This window comes from Opisthocomus hoazin, chromosome 7 (assembly GCF_030867145.1).
Source record: "Opisthocomus hoazin isolate bOpiHoa1 chromosome 7, bOpiHoa1.hap1, whole genome shotgun sequence".
NCBI lineage: Eukaryota > Metazoa > Chordata > Aves > Opisthocomiformes > Opisthocomidae > Opisthocomus > Opisthocomus hoazin.
Genome location: NC_134420.1, coordinates 67,263,940 through 67,290,633, shown reverse-complemented (window position 1 = coordinate 67,290,633; position 26,694 = coordinate 67,263,940). Strand labels below are relative to the sequence as shown.

The 26,694-nt window shown below is 40.8% G+C and overlaps 1 protein-coding gene across 7 annotated transcripts in view; it reads right to left on the bottom strand.

Moving 5' to 3' along the window:
- SYNE2 (spectrin repeat containing nuclear envelope protein 2) overlaps positions 1-26,694 on the bottom strand; it is a 197,274-nt gene that overhangs the window by 96,621 nt on the left and 73,959 nt on the right. For 5 of the 7 annotated variants that reach the window (XM_075426856.1, XM_075426857.1, XM_075426861.1 and 2 more), the window contains 14 exons: positions 25,563-25,919; positions 20,875-21,030; positions 20,217-20,482; positions 16,953-19,062; positions 15,101-15,423; positions 13,981-14,125; positions 13,032-13,247; positions 12,385-12,650; positions 11,439-11,595; positions 8,207-8,362; positions 5,266-5,406; positions 4,742-4,924; positions 4,040-4,177; positions 1,347-1,532 (listed from right to left, as the gene is read on the bottom strand). In XM_075426856.1, coding sequence (XP_075282971.1) covers positions 1,347-1,532; positions 4,040-4,177; positions 4,742-4,924; positions 5,266-5,406; positions 8,207-8,362; positions 11,439-11,595; positions 12,385-12,650; positions 13,032-13,247; positions 13,981-14,125; positions 15,101-15,423; positions 16,953-19,062; positions 20,217-20,482; positions 20,875-21,030; positions 25,563-25,919 — 4,800 coding nt within the window. The remainder of the gene's footprint in view (positions 1-1,346; positions 1,533-4,039; positions 4,178-4,741; positions 4,925-5,265; positions 5,407-8,206; positions 8,363-11,438; positions 11,596-12,384; positions 12,651-13,031; positions 13,248-13,980; positions 14,126-15,100; positions 15,424-16,952; positions 19,063-20,216; positions 20,483-20,874; positions 21,031-25,562; positions 25,920-26,694) is intronic. The other 2 variants (XM_075426862.1, XM_075426860.1) reach the window with 2 other exon arrangements.

Genomic DNA, 26,694 nt, shown 5'->3' with positions numbered 1-26,694 from the left:
AGAAGTACTTGAAAATAAGTGCAGCACATGCAGGTCATGTTCATGGATGCTGCCAATTGAAAGGCAAGTTATAATAAATTATGTATTGTCATAACTTCTGGAGGTCACCTGGTCTGTTTTAAACCCTGAAGACAGAATTGAAATACCTTTGAAAAGTCACATTATAAATTGCCAGTAGTGACAAGACACTCTTCCAGTGGTGATATTTATCAGCATAGGAAACGGATCTAATTGCACAGCTGCAGCTTTCTATATGAAAAGTCTCGTCAGATGGAAAACGGATCCACACACAGCACAGTTGCTTGTGCACTCTCACGGAGACAGTCACAAAATAAATTAGGTTGGAAGGGATCTTGGGAGGTCTCCAGTGCGCCTCAGAGCAGGTCATCTGGGGCCTGATGCTGCTGAGATTTGGGTATCTCCTGGGATGGGGATTCCACCTCTCCTTTGGGCCTCTAATCTAATGTTTGACCAATCTTTGCACAAAAAAATCCTTCCTAACACGTAGATGGAATTTCTTTTGTTGTAATTTGGGTTTGTTACTGCTCAATAGTCTCCCATTATTTAGCAGTAGACAGCAGTAATATCACCCTCACCCAGAGCTCTCTCTTCTTCAGGCTGAACTGACCCAGCTCTCCCAGCCTTTCCTCCTATGTCCTGTGCTACAGCCCCTCAATCACCTTGATGGTCCTTCCTGGACTTGCTCCAGGGTGTCTATGTCTTTCTTACACTGGGAAACCTAAAACTGGGCACAGTACCCAGATGTGATCTCACAGGTGCCAAAAGGAAGGATCGCTCCCCATGGACCTCCTGGCTACACTCTTGTTCATGCAGCCCAGGACGCTGCTGTTCTTCTTGCTGGAAGACCCTGCTGCTGTGTCATGGTCAACTTCTTGTCCACCAGGGACCATCAGCCCTTTTGACAAAGCTGCGTTCCAGCTGGTTGGCCCCCAGCCTGTACTGGTATTTGGACATGTTCTCTCCTGGGTGTAGGACTCTGCATTTGCCTTTGTTGAACTTAGTGAGTTCTCTGTCAGCCCATTTCCTCAGCCTGCCCAGGTGCCTCTGCATAGCAGCCTTACCCTCCAGTAAGATAAGCCCTTTTAATTTGCCAGTCAGCAAGCCCTGCATTTCTCTTCCTAAATAAGGAGTTTCATCAGTACTCCTGAACTTTACAGCTTAATTAGATACCAGTCACCTTCTGCTGTTTTGTTTCCAAACAATATCCTCACTTCGCACACCTACTAAAACCAGCACCCCTTTTTTCTATGCAGGCAATACAAGCTGTATTTCATAACATATGATGAAGCTCTGGTAAAAGGTACTTATAGATCACCCAAACTTACGTCAGCCACTTGCTGGATCTGTGGAAGAGTCTCTGCTATCTCATGCTGTAAAGTTGCTACTTGATCACCTATTTCATTTAGCTGCTGCATTACACTGTCTGTTTCAAAGACTGGCGCAAGCTCCTCCAGCTCCATGTAAATGTTCTGTAGAAGATTTTGCTTTTGCTCTGAGTCTTCCAAAGCCATCTGGAGACAAAATAAGAGCTTAGTTTGATCCACTGACGGTGAACATGGAAGCTTCACAGCTGGAACCAGAAGGAATCAGTTTTCATTTCCTCTATGTCATTGACCATTGTGTATTTTTCCCAAAAGCTTAGTTCAGATTAAACCACTGCACTCCTAAGGGAACCAAACTGCTGCGTCCTGCAGGCAGAAAACTGAAAGACTGATGCCATGATTTTAAGGGAATCAGTTAGATAAAAGTCTACATGAGCATAACAAAAGGCATGAAGAGGAAGACTGAAACTGAGAGAGAGGTCCCACCTCAAAAAAAGAAAACTAAAAGATCCTGGAGAAGATTCCTCTCCAGCTCTTGTGGCATGGTCAGCCTGACCCCAAGTACATGAACAAGACATGTCAGCCAGACACCTGAAAAGGGTTTTCTGCACACCAGCATGCAGACAGCAGATGTAACAAAACGCTCCAGAAAATATCTGGCCAGTTGTGCACGATAGGAAGATTCTTCCTATCTCCTGCAGCTAACTGGATGAGCTTTTGGATTAATTATAGCGCATGTTTTCATGAAGAACAGTGAGGGTTGCAAGAAATGCACATGATCCGCTGAAGGAAAGGACTGGATGCATGTCTCAACTCTAATGCAAGCCTTGGGTACATTCCCAAATCCACTAGTTTCCCAGCCCAGCACAAACAAAACACTCCAAACCACAAGTGCAGAAGACAACAAGCTTTTCACAGAATCACAGAATAGTAGGGGTTGGAAGGGACCTCTGTGGGTCATCTAGTCCAACCCCCCTGCCGAAGCAGGGTCACCTACAGCAGGCTGCACAGGACCGCGTCCAGGCAGGTCTTGAATGTCTCCAGAGAAGGAGACTCCACAACCTCCCTGGGCAGCCTGTTCCAGGGCTCTGTCACCCTCAAAGGGAAGAAGTTCTTCCTCATGGTCAGACGGAACTTCCTCTGCTTCAGTTTGTGCCCATTGCCCCTTGTCCTGTCTCTGGACACCACTGAAAAGAGCTTGGCCCCATCCTCCTGACACCCACCCTTCAGACATTTATAAGCATATATTAGGTCCCCTCTCAGCCTTCTCTTCTTCAGGCTGAACAAGCCCAGTTCCCTCAGCCTCTCCTCGTAGGGGAGATGTTCCAGTCCCCTCATCATCCTTGTAGCCCTCCGCTGGACTCTCTCCAGTAGCTCCTCAACTTTCTTGAACTGGGGAGCCCAGAACTGGACATAGTACTCCAGATGAGGCCTCACCAGGGCAGTGTAGAGGGGAAGGAGAACCTCCCTCGTCCTGCTGGCCACACTCCTCTTGATGCACCCCAGGATCCCATTGGCTTTCTTGGCAGCCAGGGCACACTGCTGGCTCATGGTTAACCTGTCGTCCACCAGGACACCCAGGTCCCTCTCCACAGAGCTGCTCTCCAGCAGGTCCACCCCAAGCCTGTACTGATGCATGGGGTTGTTCCTCCCCAGGTGCAGGACCCTGCAATTTGGCTTTGTTGAACCTCATCAGGTTCCTCTCTGCCCAACTTTCCAGCCTATCCAGGTCACGCTGAATGGCAGCACAGCCTTCCGGTGTATCTACCACACCTCCCAGTTTGGTGTCATCAGCAAACTTGCTGAGGGTACATTCTAACTCTTCATCCAGGTCGTTGACGAAGAAGTTAAACAAGACTGGGCCCAGTACTGACCCCTGGGGGACACCACTAGTTACCAGCCTCCAACTAGACTCAGCGCCGCTGATGACAACCCTCTGAGTTCTGCCATTCAGCCAGTTCTCTATCCACTTTTGTCACAAAAACGTTCACAGATTTTGGAAGTCACAGTCTCCCCACTGTGGCTATGTGCTCTGTAACATATGAGTCCAGAACAGTCAGCTACTTACTAGTTTTAATCCAAGAATCTATGTTCAGAGCACCAACTTTCTCTCTTCGTCTAAGCCAAGGAGTGTATGGGATGTATAGAAAAGGATGCATAGAAAACTCAAATTTCAAATACCAAATTGCCAGAAATCCTCTTGGCACTTGCCTGGCCCTGATGATCTCTGCGATTTTACTAACATTTGATTCTCAAAATTACCAATCAGAATTACCTTCAAGCTACAGAGAGAAGTGCCATCCAAACCACAATTCGCTTCAAAGTTTCCATCTAACACACACAGAGACATCAAACTACCACTCTACCCTTTTTGGATCACATACACAAAATAAAAAAAACAACTGTATATATTCAGGCAGTAAAAACTGATTGTAGCCACACAGTAGGGTAACAGAAGACAACTCCATGTTTTTGGAAGACATATGTGTAACAATTCAGCACTTTCACAGGACAGATACATCCAAGACTGAAAAGTATCTATCTATACTTCATGAGTGTCAACTATAACTATTTTTCACTTGGAGGATTTACTGAAATTGGTAAATTATTCAAGTCAGTAAGACTTGAGAATACAAAATTGTGTCTGTACAGAGCAAACAGCTTTAACAAGACTGTATATCTGCATTAACACTTACCTGAAGTTCATCAGTATGTTTGCGTAAGCTTTTTGCAGAGTCATTTTGAGCATCTGCTCTTAGTAAGCAGTTAGTGTTTTCTATCCAAACTTTCACATTCTTCAAGAGCTCACCATATTCTTCCATCTTGTTGGCAGCCTAGGAAATGACAGGATTTTACAAAAAGGCACAAATGCTTTTCTATTCCCTGTATAGGATAAACACATCTATGGACAAGATTGAAAAAAAAACCAGGATGCATTTTCATCAAGGTCAGTTAAATTAGTATAGTGGAATAAAGGTCATAATTTTTCTGAAACAGTTCCATGGTTTCAGGCTCTCTCCTCTAAACAAAGGTAATCTTGGTGCCTTCAAGCTTACATTCCATGTGGGCACTGTTGTGATTTATATGGCAATCTTACTTAAACAGATAGCCCATTAGCAGAGTAGAGAACCATCTCATCACCCATCCAGGGGCATGAATTCCTCATGCTAACCCCCGTCAACCATGGTATAGAGCCGGTCCTTTGAGGTAGCAGCTGGAGGTGATGTTTGCCACTCCAGAAACTCTTAGCTACAAGAAGCCAAGGCACCTACAGCAGGCTTTTGAATCTTTATTCATTTGAGAGCCTTTGATGATGTTTTATGCAAAGCTTTTATTTTGTTTTTTTATAACATGTGATTTATAAAAAACAAAACAAAACCTTTTACATCTGAATCTACCTTGTTTAAAATGGCAGTTCTGCACTCAGCGAGTTGCGAGACCTGTTGGTACTGCTGAAGGGGGGTCACTAAGGTATCCATCAGCTCCTGTGCATGGCAGGAATCCTGCTCTACTATATCATGCACCTCTGCATCCATTTCATTGAGTTTGTAATGCCAAAAGTCCAGCATATCCCAGATTTGCTGCATGCAGAGAGAGGGGAAATGAAATATAAGGTGAGGCTCAAAGATAACAGCAGAGTTATTAGTTCTTCATGTGGGGTATGTGGAATTGCAAAGATTTTGGAACTGATATGATGAGAACAGAACACTCTGAGTCTACTGGTGTGATTCACAGTTGGAAAAAACCACGTCTTTTCCGGTGAGAGAGAACTGGTAAATGTTCACTAGCTAAATACTTCCTTATACTTCTCCTTTTACAGACATAAAACGAATGGAGGGCCACTTTACACTCCTGCTAAACCAGGCTCTGTGGAAACAACCAAAAATCTGTTAGCACTCAGAACATTTTTTGGCAAGATTACCTTCTGAAGTTCTTTGGCTTTTGCAACGTTTTCACTCTTCTGTTGTAACATCTTTTCTATAGCTTGAAGGCCATTGTTAATAGTTTCTGCTTTTCTTTCCAGCACATACTGAGGAGAGCTCTGCAAGATTTCAAAGCTAACCTATCAGAGTGAAGAGAAAACGACAGGGGAGATCGCAAAGCTCTGCTTGCTCCTGTGCACCACCTCACCAAAAATATTCAAATACTTTTTATGTTTCTCTTGATGAGTCACTTAAATACAGGAATAGAACTAGATTTTCAGGGAGAAGCATTAACATGAACAGGATCAACATTTACATGTTGTTCAATAATTGCCTCTCACTTAAAAATGACTGGTCACGAAAGGCAATCCCTGAAGAAACAAACAGTAAGATATGGCAACTCCCTGGGTGCTTCGCTTCAGCTGCCCCTGTTCTAATCTGTAACAGAGGCGAAGCATGCTGCACTGTGGAAAGGGTCACGTTTAGATTCGTGCTGCAAGAAACCGGGAATGACACTTTTACGTCTCAGCTGACAGCTTTTTAATAGCAAAAAAGCTATTAAGTTATCTTCCATGTAAGAAATAAGGAAATATGGAACTGCATCAATATATAGTGAATTTCTGAATATAAATTTAGAGATTTATTACTCAAATAAAAGGCTCCAAGCCCCATAAAGTACACAGAACTTGATTTTACTCTGCAGAACTCCACAGAAATCAAAAGTCAGTACACTGGAGGGTCTGATTTTCTACGTAAAAAGAAAAACTCTCAACGAAGCTGAAGTTGAGTAATTGCCTGAGCACAGAACTGAGTGACACGGTAAGGTACCAGGTTACTATGGACTAGATGCAGTGCTAGCAGTTAGAAAGTCCTTGCTCTTAGCCCAGACTGACATCTTTTCTCACTAAACCCTGTTGGCTGTTGGGGTCAGTCGAGCATCAGAAAATCGTTAAATCCTGGAAAATTCTTTGCATGCTGCAGCCCTAGGATTTATGGGGAATATGCACACTGAACAGCTTTATGCTGCATTGATGCAAAAGATTTCTAGTTCAGCTGTTACTATGGTTTGAAGCTCCTTATACTGAAATAATTTATCCTTTTCGTGGGAAGAGAAATTAAGATCTTTATTTAGTTAATAGATAATTTACCCATTTTTATTTCGTAATTTTGTTAACATTATTTATTGTTTATAGATTCCAATATGTAGTGTAAGGCCAATACAATAATACCCATAGTAAGGAACTGCATTGATAAAATCACTTTAATAAAAATAAATATATAGTGAAAAGCACTACAGTGCTCCTCTCAAATACTTGTGCCCGTACAAAAAAGCTATTAAGTCCAGCCTGTACTTAGTGCCTAAAGCTCCTTGGAAAAAGGAACTCAGACTGTAATCACTAAACACTTGACCATTACTACTAAACTGGGGTATACCAAACATGAAAAATTATCGATGTTTGTAGTGCTAGTTTCCAAAATCGAAGAGAAAGATGTATGAGTGGTGCGACACAACTGGAAATGAGAAAGCAGACCAGGCACTGACTTCCTGCCTTTCCTCAGATAAAACGCTGCATCTGTCAATGCTCTTGTCATTGGTAGGGCAGAATTTTAATTTCAAGAGTTCTTACTGGGATAAATTTATTATATTTTTCACATAAAATGGATGGCATCAAAAGTACAATTTCTTTTCACTTTTAGGTTAGCAGGTTTAAAAGAAAGCAAAATGCCATTAAAATATGATAAGTTAATTCAATTTAACATATGCTGTTATCTCCTAATATGTAACTGATAAACTGATCTCCAGTTCCACTAGGATTTATTTTGTTTCCTAAATGCATTTTTAAAAATTCCAAGTTAGTAACTGATAATGCAACTGATAAACTGATCTCCAGTTCTACTAGGATTTATTTTGTTTCCTAAATGCATTTTAAAAAATTCCAAGATAGTTTATATTGTTTTCCACTACCAAAATGTGAAAAGCAAATGTTATCGTTTCCAGGACCAGTTCTTTCACTCCAGCATCCTCTCCTACCCAGCTGTTCGTTCTAAAAAGACTGGTTCCTTTTTGAAACACTAATGACAGTCAACCAAATTAAAGCTAATAAGCTGTAATGACTATGCCTCTAAATATTTAATGCAACATAAAACGAACAAATAATCTGATGGACACTAACAAGTAACTGTTTCAAAACTGTTTTATGAAACTTTCAAGTTTTATCAAATTAACTGAGATTTAGCCTTTAAAATTAGCATTAAACATTATTATTTCTGAAATAAGAGATTTTTTTTCTTTCTAGAAGTAACACAAATGAATAAGTAACAATAATTATACCAGGCTAAAATTTGACCTCAAACTTACAGTATTACTCCGTTTTCCTTTAATTTTGCTTTCAGTTAACTGTTTATACCCTCCGTAGATAGAAAACACTGCAAAAAGCTTGTTATTTAGTTATTTAGATTCCCTGCCTGGTCGTGAGGGGCAGTATAAGGAACTGCGCTGTGATATGCTACCACGTGTGCAAATTAGATTAAAAATATCTGGTTTCAAAGCCCTCTTTTAACTCAATTTTGAACATATCTTCTCAGTTAAGCTATATACTTCCCAATCAACTTTGAGTACTAGTTCAAGTTTAAGAATCAGACTGGATAGAAGACAGGATCCATATCATATCCAAGACACTATTGCTACTGGTTCTGTTTGTCCTCTTATAACGGAAAAGAAAAAGAATATATTCACACTGCTTACTGTAAGGTTATTCCAAAACGAGACAGTTAACATGAGGCATTTTTCCTCGTGCACACATTTTCACCAAGAGGAAAAGGCAAATAAAAATAATTAACGTTTCAACTTGAAATTTACAGTTACAATGTTCATCAAATATTGCTGTATTTATTTATAGTTTATAAAAAGGTAAATATGAAAATCACATCAATAGTTACCTTGTCTTCTAGGTCTTGCAATACTTTCTTGCAGTCCTCCAACTGTGTTTCAATCTCTGCCGGAACTATTGTATACATTTCAGAATACTTGATCCGGAGTTTCTCCATGATATCCTTTAGAGTTTGACTTTCTTTACCAATCAAACTCTGAACCTCCTACAAAATTAAGAATAACTTCAGCAATTTCACCCAGTTTTTACTGAGTGCATGTGCATGTGTGTATATGTACATATGAGCAGATATACATACACACACATTGTGTTTTGTATTTCCTACCATGATTATGGTTTGGAAAAGTTGTTTTTGTGATATCAAACAGAATTTGACTATCTCTAAAAGCAGGTTAACTTTGAGCAATACTCACTCATTTAATCAAATGATGCCTTTCAATCTGCAAGAATTAATTAAACTTGATACTACTTCCTGTCAAGCAACTGATGCACTGAGGTTTATTGACAGCTATAGCACTGTAATCATTTGAAGTGCTCCAATGATTAAATGTTAACCTTTGAGCTCTCCCTTTTGCCAAAAGCGCATTTTCTCATTCAGAGATGTTTAATAGCCAATGTTCATTCTTTCATTATTATAAACAACACAAAGGCTACAAAAAGCAACAGGTTTCAAGCTGAAGTGTCTCCTTTCAGGCAATTAGGCAGGGCAGCACAGCAGGCTCCTTTCAGAACAGTAGTTTCCAGTTCTGCATGAAGAATGTAGGTTTTATGAGATAAAAGAAACTTGAACAACTGTGGTCTAGAAATAAAATCTGATCTAAGTCCTCTTGCAGAAAGAATGAAGAAACTCATTTGTTTTGAAGGTTTTCTAGAATTTCAAGTTGGAAAGTTCTGTTTGTTTGCCTTATGGTTCCTTTTCCCAATGCTCAGCTGTTGGAGAAACTCAAATGTTAACTCCATTTATTATCAAAAATTATATAAAGCTCCTACCAGGCAATGAAAGACATTAAAATTAACTTCCATTTTTTTTCAGTTGGGGGTAAGGGTAATTAATTAACTTCTAGTCTTCACTTGGGAATCTTTTCCCTCACACAAAAGCAATGCACAGAAGAAATACGTAAGAGTCGGAGACTGATTTATTACCTGTCATCCCATGACAACTGGGTCTGAGGTTAAAAAAAACTCAAAACCATGAAATAGCTGTGTGCCTAATTCTACCATAGAGAAGGCTGCTGTTGTCAAATGGCTGAATTAAAATTGTGCCAATATTTACAGGAGTTTATAGATTCCCTGACTTGAATTTGAAAGAATCAGTTACAACAGCAGTCTCCAAAGCAAAGTGTGTCCCTGCAAACTGGTTTCTGTATATAAACACATGTTCACATTTCACAGATTATTTATCTGGAAAGCAGATGCCTGTCAAAACTGTCCCAATTTTTTTTCCTACAGGACTAGACGATATCACTTCCTATTTGCATATTCAGCTATGCTGGTGGGTTAAAACTTTGCCACCCGACTAACCTAGGTTTGCCATCTGGAAGTGAAATATGCATTTCCATTCAATAAATGCAACAGAGCGCCAAAGAATGCTATAGATTTTATAGAAACTAGGTTTTTTTTGGAAGTAGGGATGAAATTGCCTTGCAGATTTTGGCTTACTGGTGTGTGCATCAGGTAAAGTTAAGAAACATTTCAATCTTTTTGGCTGAATCTTCTCCAAAGGAACAGGCCTGCTGTGACATACCGCTACAAAGAAATCATTTGATGGGATTGCTGCTAACATTTGCTTGTGCCGATTGCTGTCAGGAACAAGGTCTAAACTCACTTTTGGGTGAGTTTTAGGTGCTTAGAGTAGCACAGTTTGGATGTGAGAGAAAAGAGGAGGCATCAAGCACCTGCAGTGGTAACATTTCCTCCTGGATACAAAGAACTCAGTAAAAGAGCAGACCCAACTACACCTGGAGTCCTGCATCCAGCTCTGGAGCCCTCAGCACAGACCTGGACCTGTTGGAGCGGGGCCAGAGGAGGCCACAAAAAAATCATCTGAGGGCTGGAGGACCTCTGCTGTGAGGAAAAGGCTGAGAGAATTGGGACTGTTCAGCCTGGAGAAGAGCAGGCTGCGGGGAGACCTTATGGCAGCCTTCCACCACTTAAAGGGGGCTTAGAAGAAAGATAGGGACAAACTTTTTAGCAGGGTCTGTTCTCATAGGGCAAGGGGTAATGGTTTTAAACTAAAAGCAAGCAGATTTAGACTAGATGTAAGGAAGAAATTCTTTACAATGAAGGTCATGAAACACTGGCACAGATTGCCCAGAGAGGTGGTCGATGTCCCATCCCTGGAAACATTCAAGGTCAAGCTGGATGGGGCTCTGAGAAACCTGGTCTAGTGGAATCTGTCCCTGCTCACTGCAGGGGGGTTGGACTAGATGACCTCTAAAGGTTCCTTCCAACTCAAACTATTCTATGATTCTACTTTTCCTAGCCCTTTGCCAGCTTCAAGCATCCACCTTCTAAAGAAAATACATGGTGGGGACCCCCAACCAGTTTTTATATAAGAATCAGCAAAGAGACCCCAAATTTGTGAACAAACCTTAGTAGGCTAGAATAAATGAATTATAAAGATAACACCATTAAATATAACTAAATTTTTGATCAAGATTTAAAAATTAAACTAGAAATATAAACACAATAAGACTAAACTGAAACAAATATAATTAAAATAATAAATAAATAAACACACATTCAGGAAGTGCTAGGAAAAACAGCAATTCATAGAGTCAAGAATTCAAAGGAGGATAACAAAAATATATTGAAATGATATAAATGTATAGACTGGGTTGCTGCAGAGTGCTGGTTGCTGCTGGTGGAGACTCTGGTCTTGATCAAATTTCATTTCTAAAAAGCATTTACTACGCTAATCCCCTGATGTAGGACATCAGCTCCAGAGCACCTGAAGCTGCCCTAGCTAGGTATGCAGAGAGGGAAGAGGTGCGGGATGTGCACTAAGCAGTCCTTCCTAAAAGCCATGCAACTTGGCTGTGAATCTCTCTGCAGTCTGGAAAGACTTCTGTGGCTGCTAACTAGACCACACAGAGGGAGAGGAACGCAAACCAAGGACACGGCAGGGCCAGTCATATGCTGTGGAGCCAGATTCATTCTCTGTAAGTCAATGTGCACTTGCATATACCATGCCACTAATTTTATCTGGAGCAAGTTCAAGCCCCAGCATAAGAGAGAACATATTCTGCATGTCCCCACACCATAACAGAGCCGTTACCAACCTCCAGCTGTCCTGCCTTTCCAGCAGCATCTTGTAAAAACACAGAGGCAGCATTCTGCAATGCATTTGTCACAGCGCTTATTTCTTCAACGATCTTGTTCCTCTCTCGAATCTCAGCTTGTACAGAATCCTTATGCTCTTGAGTCTTTTCATACAACCTATGCAAGATTTCCAGCAAGAACACATTAGGTGTCAGACTCCACACTAAGTAGGAGTAAACCAAGACCATGCTTAATACAGATATTTTAAAAATTTATAACCAGAACCGCATTTGTCTGTATTTTAATATTCTTTTCTGTAACTAACTGTTTCTGAGTTTGTCATTTATTGTCTCAGTTTCTTCAAAAAGGAGTCTTCAGATATTCCTAAACAAAGTATGCTTTGTAGACCAAAGCAGATAACGTGTATTTTAACAGCAGAGCTCAGGTTCTCAAAGTCTGAAAATGCTGGCAGACCAGAAGACGTTCACAAAGATTTCCATGTCAAAAAGCAGGCATGGAGAAGGGCGAGTACAATCACAGATGTGCAAAAAATACTTGAGGCAAATTTTAAACAGTGGCACCCACTTACTACAGCAAAAGGTGCATTGCTGCAAAAAGCACAAGGTCTGATTTCTGTGAGTGGAAGACCCACACATTTCATTCAAATTCACAAGAGCTTGGAGCCTCCAAAATCGACCATCATGCCTTCTGATTCCTCCTATCTTTGAACACAGTTGCGACCCACACATGATATGGCCAGGCTCAGGCACTCTCTCTAACTACCATCTCCCAATGCCCTTCTGTAGACAGCAGACGGGTTAGATGGAGCATTGGTCTGACCCAGTAAGGCATTCACTATCTTTTTAAGTGCATTATAGCTTTCATATATTCTTTAATACCCAACAAAACGCTCTGCTTACGGGTAGTCCTATGTCATATCTTCAAAAGAAATTTCACACCACTTACTTTTTGCAGCGATTCTGCATTGCCTTTATCTCACATAAGGCGGGAAGGGCAGCTTCTGCCTCAGTATTTTCAGATGTATTCAGGATGTTTCTTACTCGGTGAAGAAGTAAGAGTAAGAGGAGCTGTTGCTGGTTGATGTTTTCCTCAAATGAGTTCAGAAAATCTAGGAATTCTACCAGTTCCTCTCTGGTGGCCTTTTCTTTCTCTTTAAGACTTTCTGGCTGTTCTTCCTGGAGCTTATCGAGAATTATTGTTTCTCGTTCCAGCTAAGTAAACAGCATGTCAAAGCATGAGATAGAGTGGTTTTTTTATTCCATCACCTAAGTTACATTATTCATTTACTCTTACACATGACTAAGTACTGGGAATTACATAAGCAGAGAGCTTGAACCTTTGAAGTGTGCCAGAACATTTGAGTTTGCTCTAACAAAGCACATAACCACACACAGAGTTGTTCTGGGTTCAGAGAATTCGTACTATAAATATCCCCACGATTTTTGACTTCAGGTTCAAGAAAGGCTGGGGATAACTGGCTGATCAGTGAGTGGGAAATATTCTGCACTGATCTCAGCCCTTTACCTGCTATTTTACTGAGGGCCCCACCCCTACCACATTCCCCAAAACTTACAGTTTGTTGAGCAACTCACCTCTTCATTGACGAACTTCCATTCCTGCTTTAGCTCTTCACAGTTAATTTCTAGCCCTTTCGCCGCCTCAAGCAAACCCAGCCAATTTTCCCACAGCACTGCTACAATCCTGCCCAGTGCCCTGTCTCTTCTCTTGCATAATCTCATCAGCTCTCCAGAGACCTGCCGCAGCTTCACAAGATCATCTTCAGCCGAGTCAATGCTGGAGACTAAAATCTTACAGGAAAAATAAACAACTAAATAAATAAAACAATATTGTCAGAAGTGTTAATGAAGCGTTCAGTGACTTGATCAGGATTTTCTAATAAAATGACACTCTCTCCACTGAGCTGATTACGTACAGTTGTAATGAGAGAACTCTGTTGGCGAAGACTGTGGAGAAAGACAGAGTAAATAAAACAAGCAAAACAAACAGAAGAACAGTGTGCCCAGGCAATTAGGTTATTCTTACTTCTTTCTGGTTATTTGGAGGGGAAGAGAAATAAGCAGCAGTTACAGACATATAAGATGACAAGCCTGTAATATGAGGAGTACTAAAAGAGAAGACAGCACAGAGGTTGATTATAGCAGAGCTCTGGTGGGGAGGCAGCAATAGAGTCCTGGGTAGGGAAACTCAAAATTCTCTGATTTTCCCTTCTGAGGGAGACTAACAGCAACGTTAGAAATCTGATCAGCCCTGGACCTGCGAAGAAGCAATGAGGAATCTGAACAGAAATGCAACACTTTCTTAAGCACAGATAATGTTTGATTTCTACAGCATTAAGATGTACTCCTTTTACATGGCCTATTATAATCCGGTGTTTTTATAGGTATATACTCTGTAGTTTTATATATGTGTAAATACAGGATAAACAATTTCACTTCTTTCTACTACAATATCATATGGTGTGCACAGCTACTACATCACAGTTTTGCATGTGCTTTTCAAGTTCTTCAGAGCTTCTCTTACCTTGCTTTCTTCCAAGTGCTCCAAAGCTTCCTTATAAGACATCGGTATTTGAGACAAAGACTGTCTAAGCATCTTTTCCAGTTTGTTAAGATTATCACACACCTTATCCTTGGTTTTTGTGTAGTTTTTATATTTTTCAAAATACCTGTAGACCACAATTAATAGACCAATTAAAATTTGTTGTGGTTGCTCCTCTCTCCAACCATAAAAAAAAGCCTTCTGAACTAGTAGTCCTTACTATTTTACAAGTTATCTTCAAACAGCATTTGCTGTACACTTCAGGTCTGGTATCTGGGATACTTTAGAGATGCAGGTACAAATGCCCCAGAGATACAGAAATATAGGTATGTATATCCATGTATCAGCCATGAAGATGCTCAAAAAATTGTATGTCTTGATCTAAGTCTCTACCTTCCTTGGACATTCCTAAAAATTAGTTCCCAATTTGTAACACACATTCTATTTGTCCCTATGATGCCTGGTCTGTACAATTACAATTTCCTATTTCTATATCTTATCATCTCTTTTCTATTATCAAAGCCTTTAAAGTCATCCAGTTCTTTGATTATAAAAGCAGATTTTAAGGTCATGCTGAACAGAACCAGAAGCACTGGATCAAGAGCAAACAATTTAAGAAAATTTTATCTCCCCAACTTTTTCTGTACAGGTACCTGAAGGCCCTTCAGATCTCTCTCATACCTATATTCGAAGGAAGTAAACTACGGCCTGCGTCTTATTTGGTCTTTACTTTCTCAAACCATCAGAACAGCCTATGTAAGACATGTATTAGGGCCCCTCTGAAAACTATTCTAACCTGCACCTGGACTGAACTAGAGATTGTCGAAATGTGTTTTCTTCTGCTTCTGGCACCATATAACAGTCAGACCCCATACGTAGTTTTTGGAATACACTAAAAATGATTGCATTGTAAATTATTGGCAATATGCCTATTTTCCAGTAATTCTCCTTCCCTTACAATCACGTCTGGGAACAACAGAAACGCTTACAGTTCTTTCTGCTGAATTAGCCAGTTCTATCAGAGCAGAAACAACATTGCATTTATTATCAGTCAAATTTCTCATAACAAGGAACATGATCTAGGAAGATCTCTTAAACCTACCTCTGTTCATCGGCTTCCTTTCTTTGAGCCTTCTCCCTTAATGCCAAACTCTTCTTGACTAGTTTTGTTAAAGTACTTTCCAGACATATTTTGTCTTCTGGCTTCACTAGGTTTTCCAGCTTGGAGCACAGGTTTTCTATGTCAGCCTTTGCAGAGTTGAACTCTTCTTGTTTCCATTGTGGGGTTTGACAGATGTCCTGTGAGCTACCGAGCTCTGCTGCAGCAGACTTGACTTGAGCTTCATAGTCCTCGAGGATCCCAGCAGCCCTCTGAACAGCCTTGGTATAAAGCTCACCAGTCTTACATGCCTCCTCCAGAGCACTCTGAAAGTGTTAAAAAGACAAAGAAACAGTCAAGCAAGACTGCTGTGCTCCTCTGGATCACTAGATGGTCCTCTCAGAATTTCACACCTGGTGGTCTTTGAGACCAATGATCCCAGAACTGGCCTGAGGTGAGGGAGGACACACGGCAAATGCACTGTGCTACCTACGTAGTCACCGAGCAGTGCTGTCACCTATGGATTGATTGCCCTCAACCATAAGAATGGGGGTTATGAGGGAACTGCCAACACTGGAGAAGTCCAGAGAGAAGGATGGCAGGACACAAGAGCCGTAAGATCCCTTATGGACATGGCAGAATGCATCCTGTTCAGACAAGCAAAGCCCACACATCGGTGCTTTATTCTGCTCCAGGGGATATCTCCACTATGACTTGCAAAACTGCTTCTCACTAAATCCTCTTGTACATATTTATACACAGAATGATGTGTGACTTTGCCAGCTCTCGGCAAAGAGAACAGGGCAGAGAAACCTTGGCATTGTGCTTCCCACACAACACCCAAGCAGTGAAGACTAAGCACAGCAAACCAGGAAATCTGGTAGAAGGACCATAAGTCCATCAGGGATGCCGAGTCCCTCCCCCTGTTACTAGCTACTACCTCATATTTTCTTGTTTGTATCCATTGATCTCTTGGTCAGTCAGGGCATGGGTCTTCTTGACCAGGGCACAGTTCCAGAAGCTCTCTGCTACAAAGGTAGCCACTCTTCCGGTTTCCAGCATAAATTTATCCACTCTTTCTCCTTGTATTAAGACTGCCCTTTAGCTTAAGCAGTCCTTTTCCACCCATTAAGTCTACCTCCAGACTAATCACATTTCTCAGCTAGACTTCCCACTTGCCCTCAGCTTACCAGGTTGAGCAAATTCAGTTTTATTAACTACCCTCAACATTTCTCATTCCTCTTACGGCATCTGTTCCAGTTTGAGTGGACCTTGCCTGACAAAGGCATCAAGATTTGGGTCAATCCTCCAGTAATGCCTTATCAACGCCTTACATACTTGTGTTAAAGCATTGGATCCCAGTTGCCTTCCCTTTGCTCACCCTCCCTGAAGCCTGATCACACTGGCTTGACCTGTACTTTACTATCCTTGATCATTCCCAACTGGTAAGCCTTTTCCATATAGCAGAAACAAGGAACTTCTGTTCTTTTATTCACTGTCACTATCAAAAATGTTATGTAAAATCAGTCCCAAGAATAATCCTAGGACAATCGCTCCCAGTCTCTCTTCAACTTGATATTTCAACACAACTTTTCCTTCCTCCCCTTTACATTTCTTTTCTTGTGCTAATCCCCACTGCTTTATCATAATCAAACTGAACAAAACTGATTTCTATCCTCAGCTTCTTATCATGATTCCCATCATATTTACCAATGCAGAGATGATGATGGGCCAATTCAGTTATTTGCATAAAAGATATAAGTCATGAAAATATAAACACTACAGTCACAGACACCTAATCCAATTATTGGGAAAAGACATATGGCCATACCTTACTTTTATTAAACATACTTACAACACGGGCAGCAATGTCTGTCTTCAGTTGTATTTCATGATGTTGCAGTGTCTCTAACTTTGTTTCTACACCAGCAGCAAGAGATTTGCCTTCTTGGTTTTCCCTCTCTTTTTCCATTATACATTTAACAGCAGAAAACTTCGCTTGCATCATATTCTGAATTGCTTTCCATCGCATCTTTTCATACTGCATGATTTTTAGGTCCATCAGAAGTGGCTGCTGAAGCTCTAATTGAATATGCTTTATGATGTCGAATATATGTTCTGCTTCATACTTGGTATCTTCCTTGTTTACACACTGGAGACCAGAGACCAAGTTTTGAAGAAACTGCTTCAATTTCTCAACATCTTCCTCCAGACTCTCTATTTCTTTCCTCTTACATTCTTTGACTGCTGTATCAAAGACCTCATTTTTGTTTATTTGATTTGCTACCTCCTGGGTTAAGTACAAGATTTCTTGAATTGTCTGAAGCAGAATCTGTGCAGACGTAAGATTCTCAACAGGAGCAGAGCTAGAGCTATCTTTTAGGAAGTTAGCTTCTTTTCTTACAGTGGATGTCACAGTCTGGATTTCATTTAGCAATGCTTGAATCTTATCACATTCCCTAACAACATTATCAAAGCCTATTATCTTCTCCTCAATTTTATTTTTAATTTTAGAAAATTTAGTTTGCAATTCATCCAGCTGCAGTGAGTCCCATTTTAGAACTACACATTCAAAGATTTCTTTGTATTTCATTATTTGTGACAAATTGGACTGAAAAGCTAATACTTTTTCTTTAAGTGCTTTGCATTTATCCTTGGCTTCCTGCTTGGCACCTAATGATTCTTCTTCTCCCAGGTTCATTTCACCATACTGTAGATCATTAAGGTCTTGCTGCAATGAAGTTATTCCCTCAGCAAACTCCCTGTAGACAGCTATCTTTCTTTCTACCTCATGAAGTTTACCCTGAATTTGCCTCTGTGTCTTCCTTGCTCTATTCTTCATACTTCTTAATTGATCCATCAAAAATAGTTGTTCAGACAGGCTCAGTTCCTCAGTTGTGACCTGACTCTCTTTACGGTGGGATGAGATAAGCCCTTCTATTTCCTGTAAGTCTTTTAAAATCTCCTCTAAAACGGCTTGTTGGTTGATTAATTCTGACCATGTGCTGATTTGGTTCATGTCAGGTCTGGCACGCATCTCGGCATTTCGAAGCTGACAGTGAACTTTTTCTACTTCTGCAACAAGTCTTTTCCTCTGCTCCAGCTGGAGCTCTAGGTGCTGTAATCTTTGAGCTGATTTCAAAACAAGAGCCTTATATGAATTCTGCAATGTTTGCAAAAGGAAGGTCACATCAGAGATCTCCTCTGGCTTCAAGTTGGGAATGATGTGCTGGAGCCCACAATCCAGTGATACAATCACAGGCTCTCTGTTTTGAACTTCTGCGCTCATAAGCTGACAGCTTCTGATCTGTGATTTAACATCACTGGGGAAAAGTGCTGCTTTCTGATCAAGAGAGGACAGTGAATCTTTGACCCATGAAATATTTTCTTTCAGCCTCTTCATCATTTCATGTTTCATGAGAGCAGGACCAGTGATGTGAATGTCATCTCGAGAAGTTTGTTGCACTGATAATGCTTCCAATTTGCTCTGCAAATCTTGTATAGAGTTCTCCAAAGCTACCTTCTCTTCATCACTCCAAATTCTTTTCATCTGCAATTCAATCCTTCTTTTTAATAGAGAAAGACTATGTTTAATGTCCTGTAGCTCTGTGGTCCAAAGTACAGGGCATTTGGCTTTTCCTTCAGATGAGGAATATAACTCTGCTTGTAAATACTGTTCTTGTATCAGTCTCTGAATATCCTGTGCTTTATTCATAAGCAGGTTAAATTCATCAATTTCTGCCACAACTTGATCATGTTTCTTTTGCACTGTTTGTTCCATGTGTTGCCACCATTGCTCCAGTTGTCTCATCTGGCTTTTGGTTAACTCTTTATCCATGCATGTCAAATGCTGAGATAAGCTTTCTTGCTGAGTTTTCAACTGGTTTAAGACATCTCTTTCTTTTCGTAAGGACTCTATGCATGCCTTAACTTTCTCCAGAAGAACTGTGTTGTTGATAGGACCCCTGCCAAAAACATCAGTAGCGTTTAAAAAAAAATTATCCTAAAACATGGACTAAACACATTTTAAAAAGAGAGTTTCACTGTTTAGAAAATTATTCCCTCACTTTATTCACTTAAACGCACATATGTCTCAATGTTCTCTCACAAATTTCCTACCACTGCTGCAGTATCATTAGTTCTTGCTTATCTGTATAGGACTAGTTATTTCTAGATCTCCCTGCAGGAAAAGTATAGTCTACTGCATAGTCTCTAAAATTGCAGTATATACTAGTATAGAATGTGTCATTTCCTAAAGGAATGTATCCTCTCTTTAAAGTTGCAGTAAATAACAGTTTGAAAATCAACAACAGTGTTAAGTCAACTCTAAGTGAACTAACATATTATGGTAATTTCTGATTTACAATGATAAAAGATAAAAAAGATAAAAGTTGTAAAAAAACCTTCAACTATTCTCATTCATTCAAGATTAATTTGGAGGAGTTTATCCACTCATGTTTTATTTCCAGGAGTATTTTGAAATTCTCACATAAATATTAGCAGCTAGATTATTATGTAATTTTTTCCAAACTCTTTGCTGTAAATTAACAATTTTATAAATTATTTTAAAGATTTTCAAATTACTGTGAAACATTATTGTGACCAATAGTCTAGTTCCATGACTTGAAGGTTAAGAGGTACTAAATATTTTGTGTGCATTGGTTACCTCTGAATTGGTACTGTAGACTTATTTACTGCCACAGAATTCTTCCTATGAAATAAGGTTAATATCCAGAGCAATCAGATATTTCATTCAGAAAAGAAATTAGAACTGATGAGTCCTTAAAGAAAAATTAGTATTTCATATCTGCCATATTTTTGCAAAAATATTTTAATATGGCTTTTCTATAGGTTTTTACCACAGCAATAATTTCTTTGTTTTGCCTAAAATATAAAAAGAGTAGATGTTGCTAAAGGATAGCAGAGAAACCACCAGTAATGCTTCTGTTTCAGGCTGTTTAAATTTACAAACCTATGAGACTTCTTTTGCTACCTAATGTTAACGAGACAGATAAACCACTGTATTCTTGTCTGAATGTTACTGAAGTGTTGCATGAAATTCAGCCTAGGACCATATTTGTTCTGCAACCTATTAACAGAAACCCTCAACTATACTTACATTTTTATGTTATCTTTTTCTGTCGACAAATTTTTCATTGAGGACTGTGCAGCAGAAAGATTTTTCTGGTACTCATTAATTAAACAGTACTGTTGTTGCTTCACTGCCTTAATAGCATCTACTTCTTGAAGCAGCCTACCCCAACAGGACACCACAGGCTCTCTGGTTTGCAGCTCTGCCCTGTTTGATCCTGTTGCATCAGGAAACGCTTCTTGACTATCACACAAAGATTTTGCTTTCCATGTTTCCAGTTCAGTTTGTAAATTCTACAATGAAGCCCACCACAGAGAGAGGATTAAAAGAGGATCTTAAACGTTTTCAGCACAAAATACAGTTAAATAGATACATCTACAAACATATACTTGCTCAGTCACATGCAAATGAGCATGCATGCCTGTGCACATCATGGAAGCACACGCACAATCATAGGTGTATCTACTCCTACACTCTAGAAGAGCAGTACAAGATACGGTATTTACATCGACGTATTTGCATTAAGGCACAGGGTTTGTAGATTACCTGGTAGACAAACTGACTAATCATGCAGTCAAACCCCAGTTAAGACTATATGCAACAATTTTGTTTTGCCCACGTGAATCGTAATTCTGTAAGTGTATCACTACATTAACAATGAGGAATGGCTTTGCAATTTTCATACCTCCAGCTCCTTTAGTTGTTCATTTATAAGCACGACATCCAATTCAGCCACTTCATTTTTCAGCTCATTGACCTTTTGTTCCTCTTCAAAATACTCAGTGTTTACTTGCACTACTGGAAATAGTTCCTTCTGGATAACCACTTCCGCACCTGCGTCCTACAATACAAAACAGGATTCTTATTTCTGAAGGTGCTAAGCCAACAAGTTTTCCGATGGCAACATTTTCCTTCACATGTTTAAGCCATGCCTAAGTGCTGCTGTGTCTTCCCCCACAGCCTCTGTGAGTCAGCCTGGACCCAGAGGCTTGAACCTCCATCCCTACCCCCTACTTCTGCAGTCACCCTGGCTTGCTGGCACTGCTTAGATAGCTATAAAATCTCTACCTAGCATTTTAAGTTTGAAACTCTGATATCCCCAACCTTTAAATAACATGCCCCCCTGTAGCCACCTCTGCTACCAATAAATTGACAGGTCTATCCTGTCTTCTCCCGCTCCTCCTTACACATTCATAGACCTTTAACCTCTCCTCACATCCACGTTCCTTCTGCTTAGAAGTTGCCTTGAGATACTGCTGTGTCCTTCACCAGGACCATCTCTTCAACCGTTCTTCACAGGGCGACTCATGCATGAAGCAGCTTGACTGTGACACAAAGCCACGGCTGCTACCGCCACAAGTGCTATCCGAAATCAGGGGTAAGACCAGAGCGTTGGGGAGCCATGTCTCAGTCGGGGTGGGGAGGAAGGCAATGAGGGGCTCTAGAGCCAGTCCCTGGTGCTGCCATCGATTCCCACAACAACAGAAGGACAAGTCACGCAGGGTGTGGCCAGGTTTAACAGCCCATCGGCTGAGCTGAGGTCGTTGCCCAAGTGGATGCTCTTAGCCAGCCCCAGTTCAGATGCAAAACGTAATCAGCTAAATCACCTTCAGTTATTGCAGACAACAACATAAATGAAACGTCACAGGCTTACTGGGTCACACGGCAATACCTTCAAAGTCTTTCTGCATTTCCCTTCCCCCAGTACGTGTCTACATCAGGTGTAAACTGTGATCTGTTCCACATATAGACTTCATGTGAGTGAATGCATATAAATATACAGATATGACTACCGTGTGAGGTTCTCCATGGTACCAACATATAAAATGAGCAACAATAAAAAATGCTTGTTTGATAAACTTACTATCTTGCTACTTTAGACACTATTTTACTAGGAAGCAGCCAGCTATGCCTGCAGCTGCATCGCTTTTAAGCTGTCACTACTGTCTGTCTCTGTGTGTCAGGACTATCCAAAATATCATAGAATCATATACCTTGCTTTCAAGTGTGGGAAACATGAAGCACATTGTAGACATTATCTGAAAAGAATAACTCTATTTGAACTCTTTTGGTTATTTTCAGTCAAAACTGAAGGGGACCACTCATGGAAGTCATTCAGAGAACTTTTCCATTTCTCTGTGTACACATCGTAACAGTTATACCAATTCAGACATAAGATTTTATCTTAAGAGACTTTGGAGTGCCATAGAACAGAAGCAAGTAGAAAAACTTAGCTAAGCTATTACAGAGCGAGGAGGGAACTCACTTTACCAGAATGAACTATGTACGCATCAAAACACACAGAAAAGTAAGTGTCCTGACACTAAGAAAAACCTCAGGATTGCTGTGTACGTGTTTTGCTTGTATGACATTCTTAACGTACACCGTGGCACTGCCTCCCCACACAGAGCGTCAACCTCCCCACACAATAGTTTTAAAGTTTCCCTTAGTTTTTCGGTCCATCAGATGGCTGGAGAGGGAGGAAGATAGGAGAAGGGAAGAGAATGGGGGTTGCTAACCAGCTACTGTCTTTCATGTACAAAGCCAGGGCTCGCCTGCTGACTTTTCAACAGTGCAGGCCTGTAGAAAACTGCCACACACGAGTCTGGCTTCAGGCTAGGGTACAGCCCACAGTCTAAATCTGTTCTTATCCAACACCTTCCTCAGGAAACCAGTGGAACCTACTTCCCCTTGCCTTTGCAAGCTCCAAATCAATTGAATACAAACACTTAGATTTAGAAGTGAAAATCAGTCAATGAGAAAAGAGGAGAGAAAAGAGATATTCAGTTGGAAGGGACCTACAACAATCATCTAGTCCAGCTGCCTGACCACAAGTCAAAGCATGCTACTAAGAGCATTGTCCAGATGCCTCTTAAACATTGAGAGGCTTGGGGCATCAACCACCTCTCTAGGAAGCCTGTTCCAGGGTTTAACCACCCTCTCAGTACAGAAATGCTTCCAAATGTCCAGTCTGAACCTCCCCTGACGCAGGTCTGAACCGTTACCACACATCCTATCACTGGATCCCAGGGAGAAGAGCCCAGCCCTCTCCACTTCCCCTCCTCAGGAAGCTTCAATGAAGTTGCCCCTCAGCCTCCTTTTCTCCAAACTAGACAAGCCCAGAGCCCTCAGCCTTTCCTCATAGGACACCCCTTCCAGCCCTGTCAACAGCTTTGTTGCCTGCTTCTGGATACATTCAAGGACCTTCACATTCTTCTTCGATTATAGGGCCCAGAATTGTGCCCAGTATTCAAGATGAGCCCGCATCAACACTAAATACAGTGGGATAATCACATGTCTTGACTGACTGTGTTTAATGCACCCCAGGATGTGGTTTGTGCTCTTGGCTGCCAGGGCACGCTGCTGACTCATATTGAGCCTCATGTCAACCAGCACCCCCCACACCCCTTTCCTCAGGGCTGCTCTCTAGCTACTCCTCTCCCAATTTATACATGTGCCTGGCGCTACTCCGTCCCAGGTGCAAAATCTGGCATGTAGAGTTACTAAATTTCATCCCATTAATGCCCAATGCTCCAGTCTGTCTAGATTCCTCTGCAAGGCATCTTAGCCCTCAAGAGAGTCAACAGCACCTCCCAGTTTGGTATCATCAGCAAACTTGCTAATGGTGCATGCAACTCCTGCATGTAAATCATTGATAAATATATTCAACAGAACTGGCCCTAAAATTGAACCCTGAGGAACATCACTGGTGACCAGTTGTCAGCCAGATGTAGCCCTATGTACAACAACCCTGTGAGCTCTGCCCTTCAGCCAGTTCTTCACCCAGCACACCATGAAACTGATCATCCTACAGCAGGACAACTTGTCCAGAAGGATGCTATAAGGGACAGTACCAAAAGCCTTACTAAAATCCAGAAAAACATTCACCGCCTTCCCTTCATCCACTAAGCAGGTGACTTTATCATAGAAGGATATCAAATTAGTTGAACAGGATTTTTTCCTTTCTGAACCCATGTTACCTGTGCCTGATCCGTGCCAGTTCTATTCAGTATCTTTATCAATGATCTGGATGAGGGGACCGAGTGCACGCTCAGTAGGATTGCAGACAACCCCAAGTCAGGCAGGAGTGTTGATCTTCTTGAAGGTAGAAAAGCTCCACCAGCCTCATTGCTCTTCTCTGGACGTGCTCTAGCACCTCAATGACTTTCTTGTAATGAGGGGCCCAAAACTCAACACAGTATTAGAGGTGCGGCCTCACCAGTGCAACTCTAACCATTGATCTTCTGGGATCCAGAAATCCCAGTACGGGTGGCTGTTTCCACTCTGATATTTTGACAGTCATCTCTCCCAGCTACTGTTAACACTCAATAGTGAGGTCAATGAAGGAGTTGTCCAGCTCATTCCCTCAGCTTTGCACAAGTGAAGTCATTCACAGTGCGAATGTCCTGAGGTCCCCGAAAGATCAGCAGTTTCAGGTTAGCAACCTCTCATTACCTGCCTTGTGTGTACGGGTGACAAAACCTGTTGGAATCACGGGTATGTTGCAGGTTTTGCATCATGGTCAAAGTGGGTCCAAGCCCTGGGGGCTTGTAGAGATCATCACTTTGATGTCTTGCACGCTTCACACGTGCAAGGCTTGGGCAATAATTTGGAGAAAATACATCTCTGTAACACTACAAAATTTAACGGAATTACATACACATTTCTAGTGAACAGACACACACTCATATGTACTGACACGTATAAGAACATGTTTGTCAGGCACCCGAAGAGTCTGCCCCAGCTCATCCTTGCTTTGACAGATACCCTGTAATGGGCTGCCTGACAATACTCTGCTTTCCTCCAGAAGCAGATCATTTTGCTTCTCTTTCTCTGACATATTACCATTTACATCTTGACCCTAAGAGAAATGATATAAAAGAAAACCTGCTTGTGTGACCACAAACATTGTATTTTAACATTAAATCTCTGAATGGCAAAAATTATTATTTATGAAAACAAGCAGGACAAACATTGTGCTGCAGTTCTAAACAAGTCTTACTCTTTTAAGAGAAGCTCTCAAAGTTCTTTGGTAGAGTCGTATTACCAATTTTCTCATCTACACACCTTATCCCTTGGTAACCTGACCAAGGATACCCGCTTTAATTACATGCAAGAGAAAGCTACATGCAGGTTGCATTTAAATGGAAAACTGCAGTTTTGAGTAGACATCATTGGCTTGTTCCACACTTGTTATAACAGGTTAAGGGAGTTCTTCTCCACATCTCTGATTTATAAACATATATTTACAGAAGGCTTAATGTCATTGAAATCAGGGACGCAATATAGGATGCAATACACAAAAGGCATTTGAGAGACAGACATCTCTTCAACCAGCCTTCCACTGTTATTACTGTCAACAAATATACTCACATCACGCATTTCCAAAGGCTCCTTTAACTCCACTGCTGCAGGGCTCTCTCCTGCAGCGACAGGAGTGTCAGAAGTGATCTGTATCTCTCTCTTCAGCATTTTATCTGCCTTATCTTCCATTTGTATTTCATTACCAAACTCATCTTTTAACTCAAGGGCTTCACTGAAAGTATCTTCCTCCTTTCGCTTGACATTTTCAAGTCTTTCTTCCAGATTCCTGTGTTCACTCTGAAGTGTTTCAATCTCATCCTTAATAAACTTCTGTCCTGGTGAAGAGGTGTGTTGTTTAACAGTTTCTGCTAAAACCAAAATCTTCTTTAACGTGTCTCTGCATCGACTAAGAGCTGCTTGTTGTCCCTTTAAACATGAAGAAAACATTTTATTGAGAAGTATCTTCACTCAATATACTTAATGCCAAGATCTGAAGTCAATCACTAAAATCATATATATTTGTTGTGAACAACAAACTGTGCTGAAAAGTACATGCAGACCTATTTGCTGCAGAAAGTCAAATACTAAGCCACCAATTTTAGTCAGTCATTTCTACGAACAGAGAACACTTGCAGCGATAAGCATTATGACAATGATAAAATAATTAGTATGCCGTGAGGTGCCTGATGATCTTTCCAAGTTCTGAACAGATAACACCCTCTATCTCCTACTCCTTTCTACTTGTTAGAGGTATAGCAAATGCTGGAGGAAGGGGAATTGCAATGATCCATATCTGAGCTATGGTTTCAGCTTTCGGTAGCTCTCTACACTCACAGCTACAAGACTGTTACCCACTCTGCCAAAGTGCAAAAGAATGTGTACATATGCACAAAGGACACTTCTTAAAACTGAACTTGGCTCACTGACATTTTCCTAAGCTTTCCACTCTGCCTAACTTAAAGACACTTACTAACACCAAACTTAATGATCTCTTTCCTCATTACACCCAGAGGGGAAAAAAACTCCAACCAACCAAATTGAAGAAGCCTATGTGCTTCAGCTAGGACAATTCTACCTTCAGTTCAGCTGACAGTAAAGGTCCACTCAGTTCACTAAGAGTGGTTTCAGGCCTACATTTACCGTGATAAAAGGAACACCACACATATTTCATATTTTAGAAAGATTTCATAGTTGTTCAGTT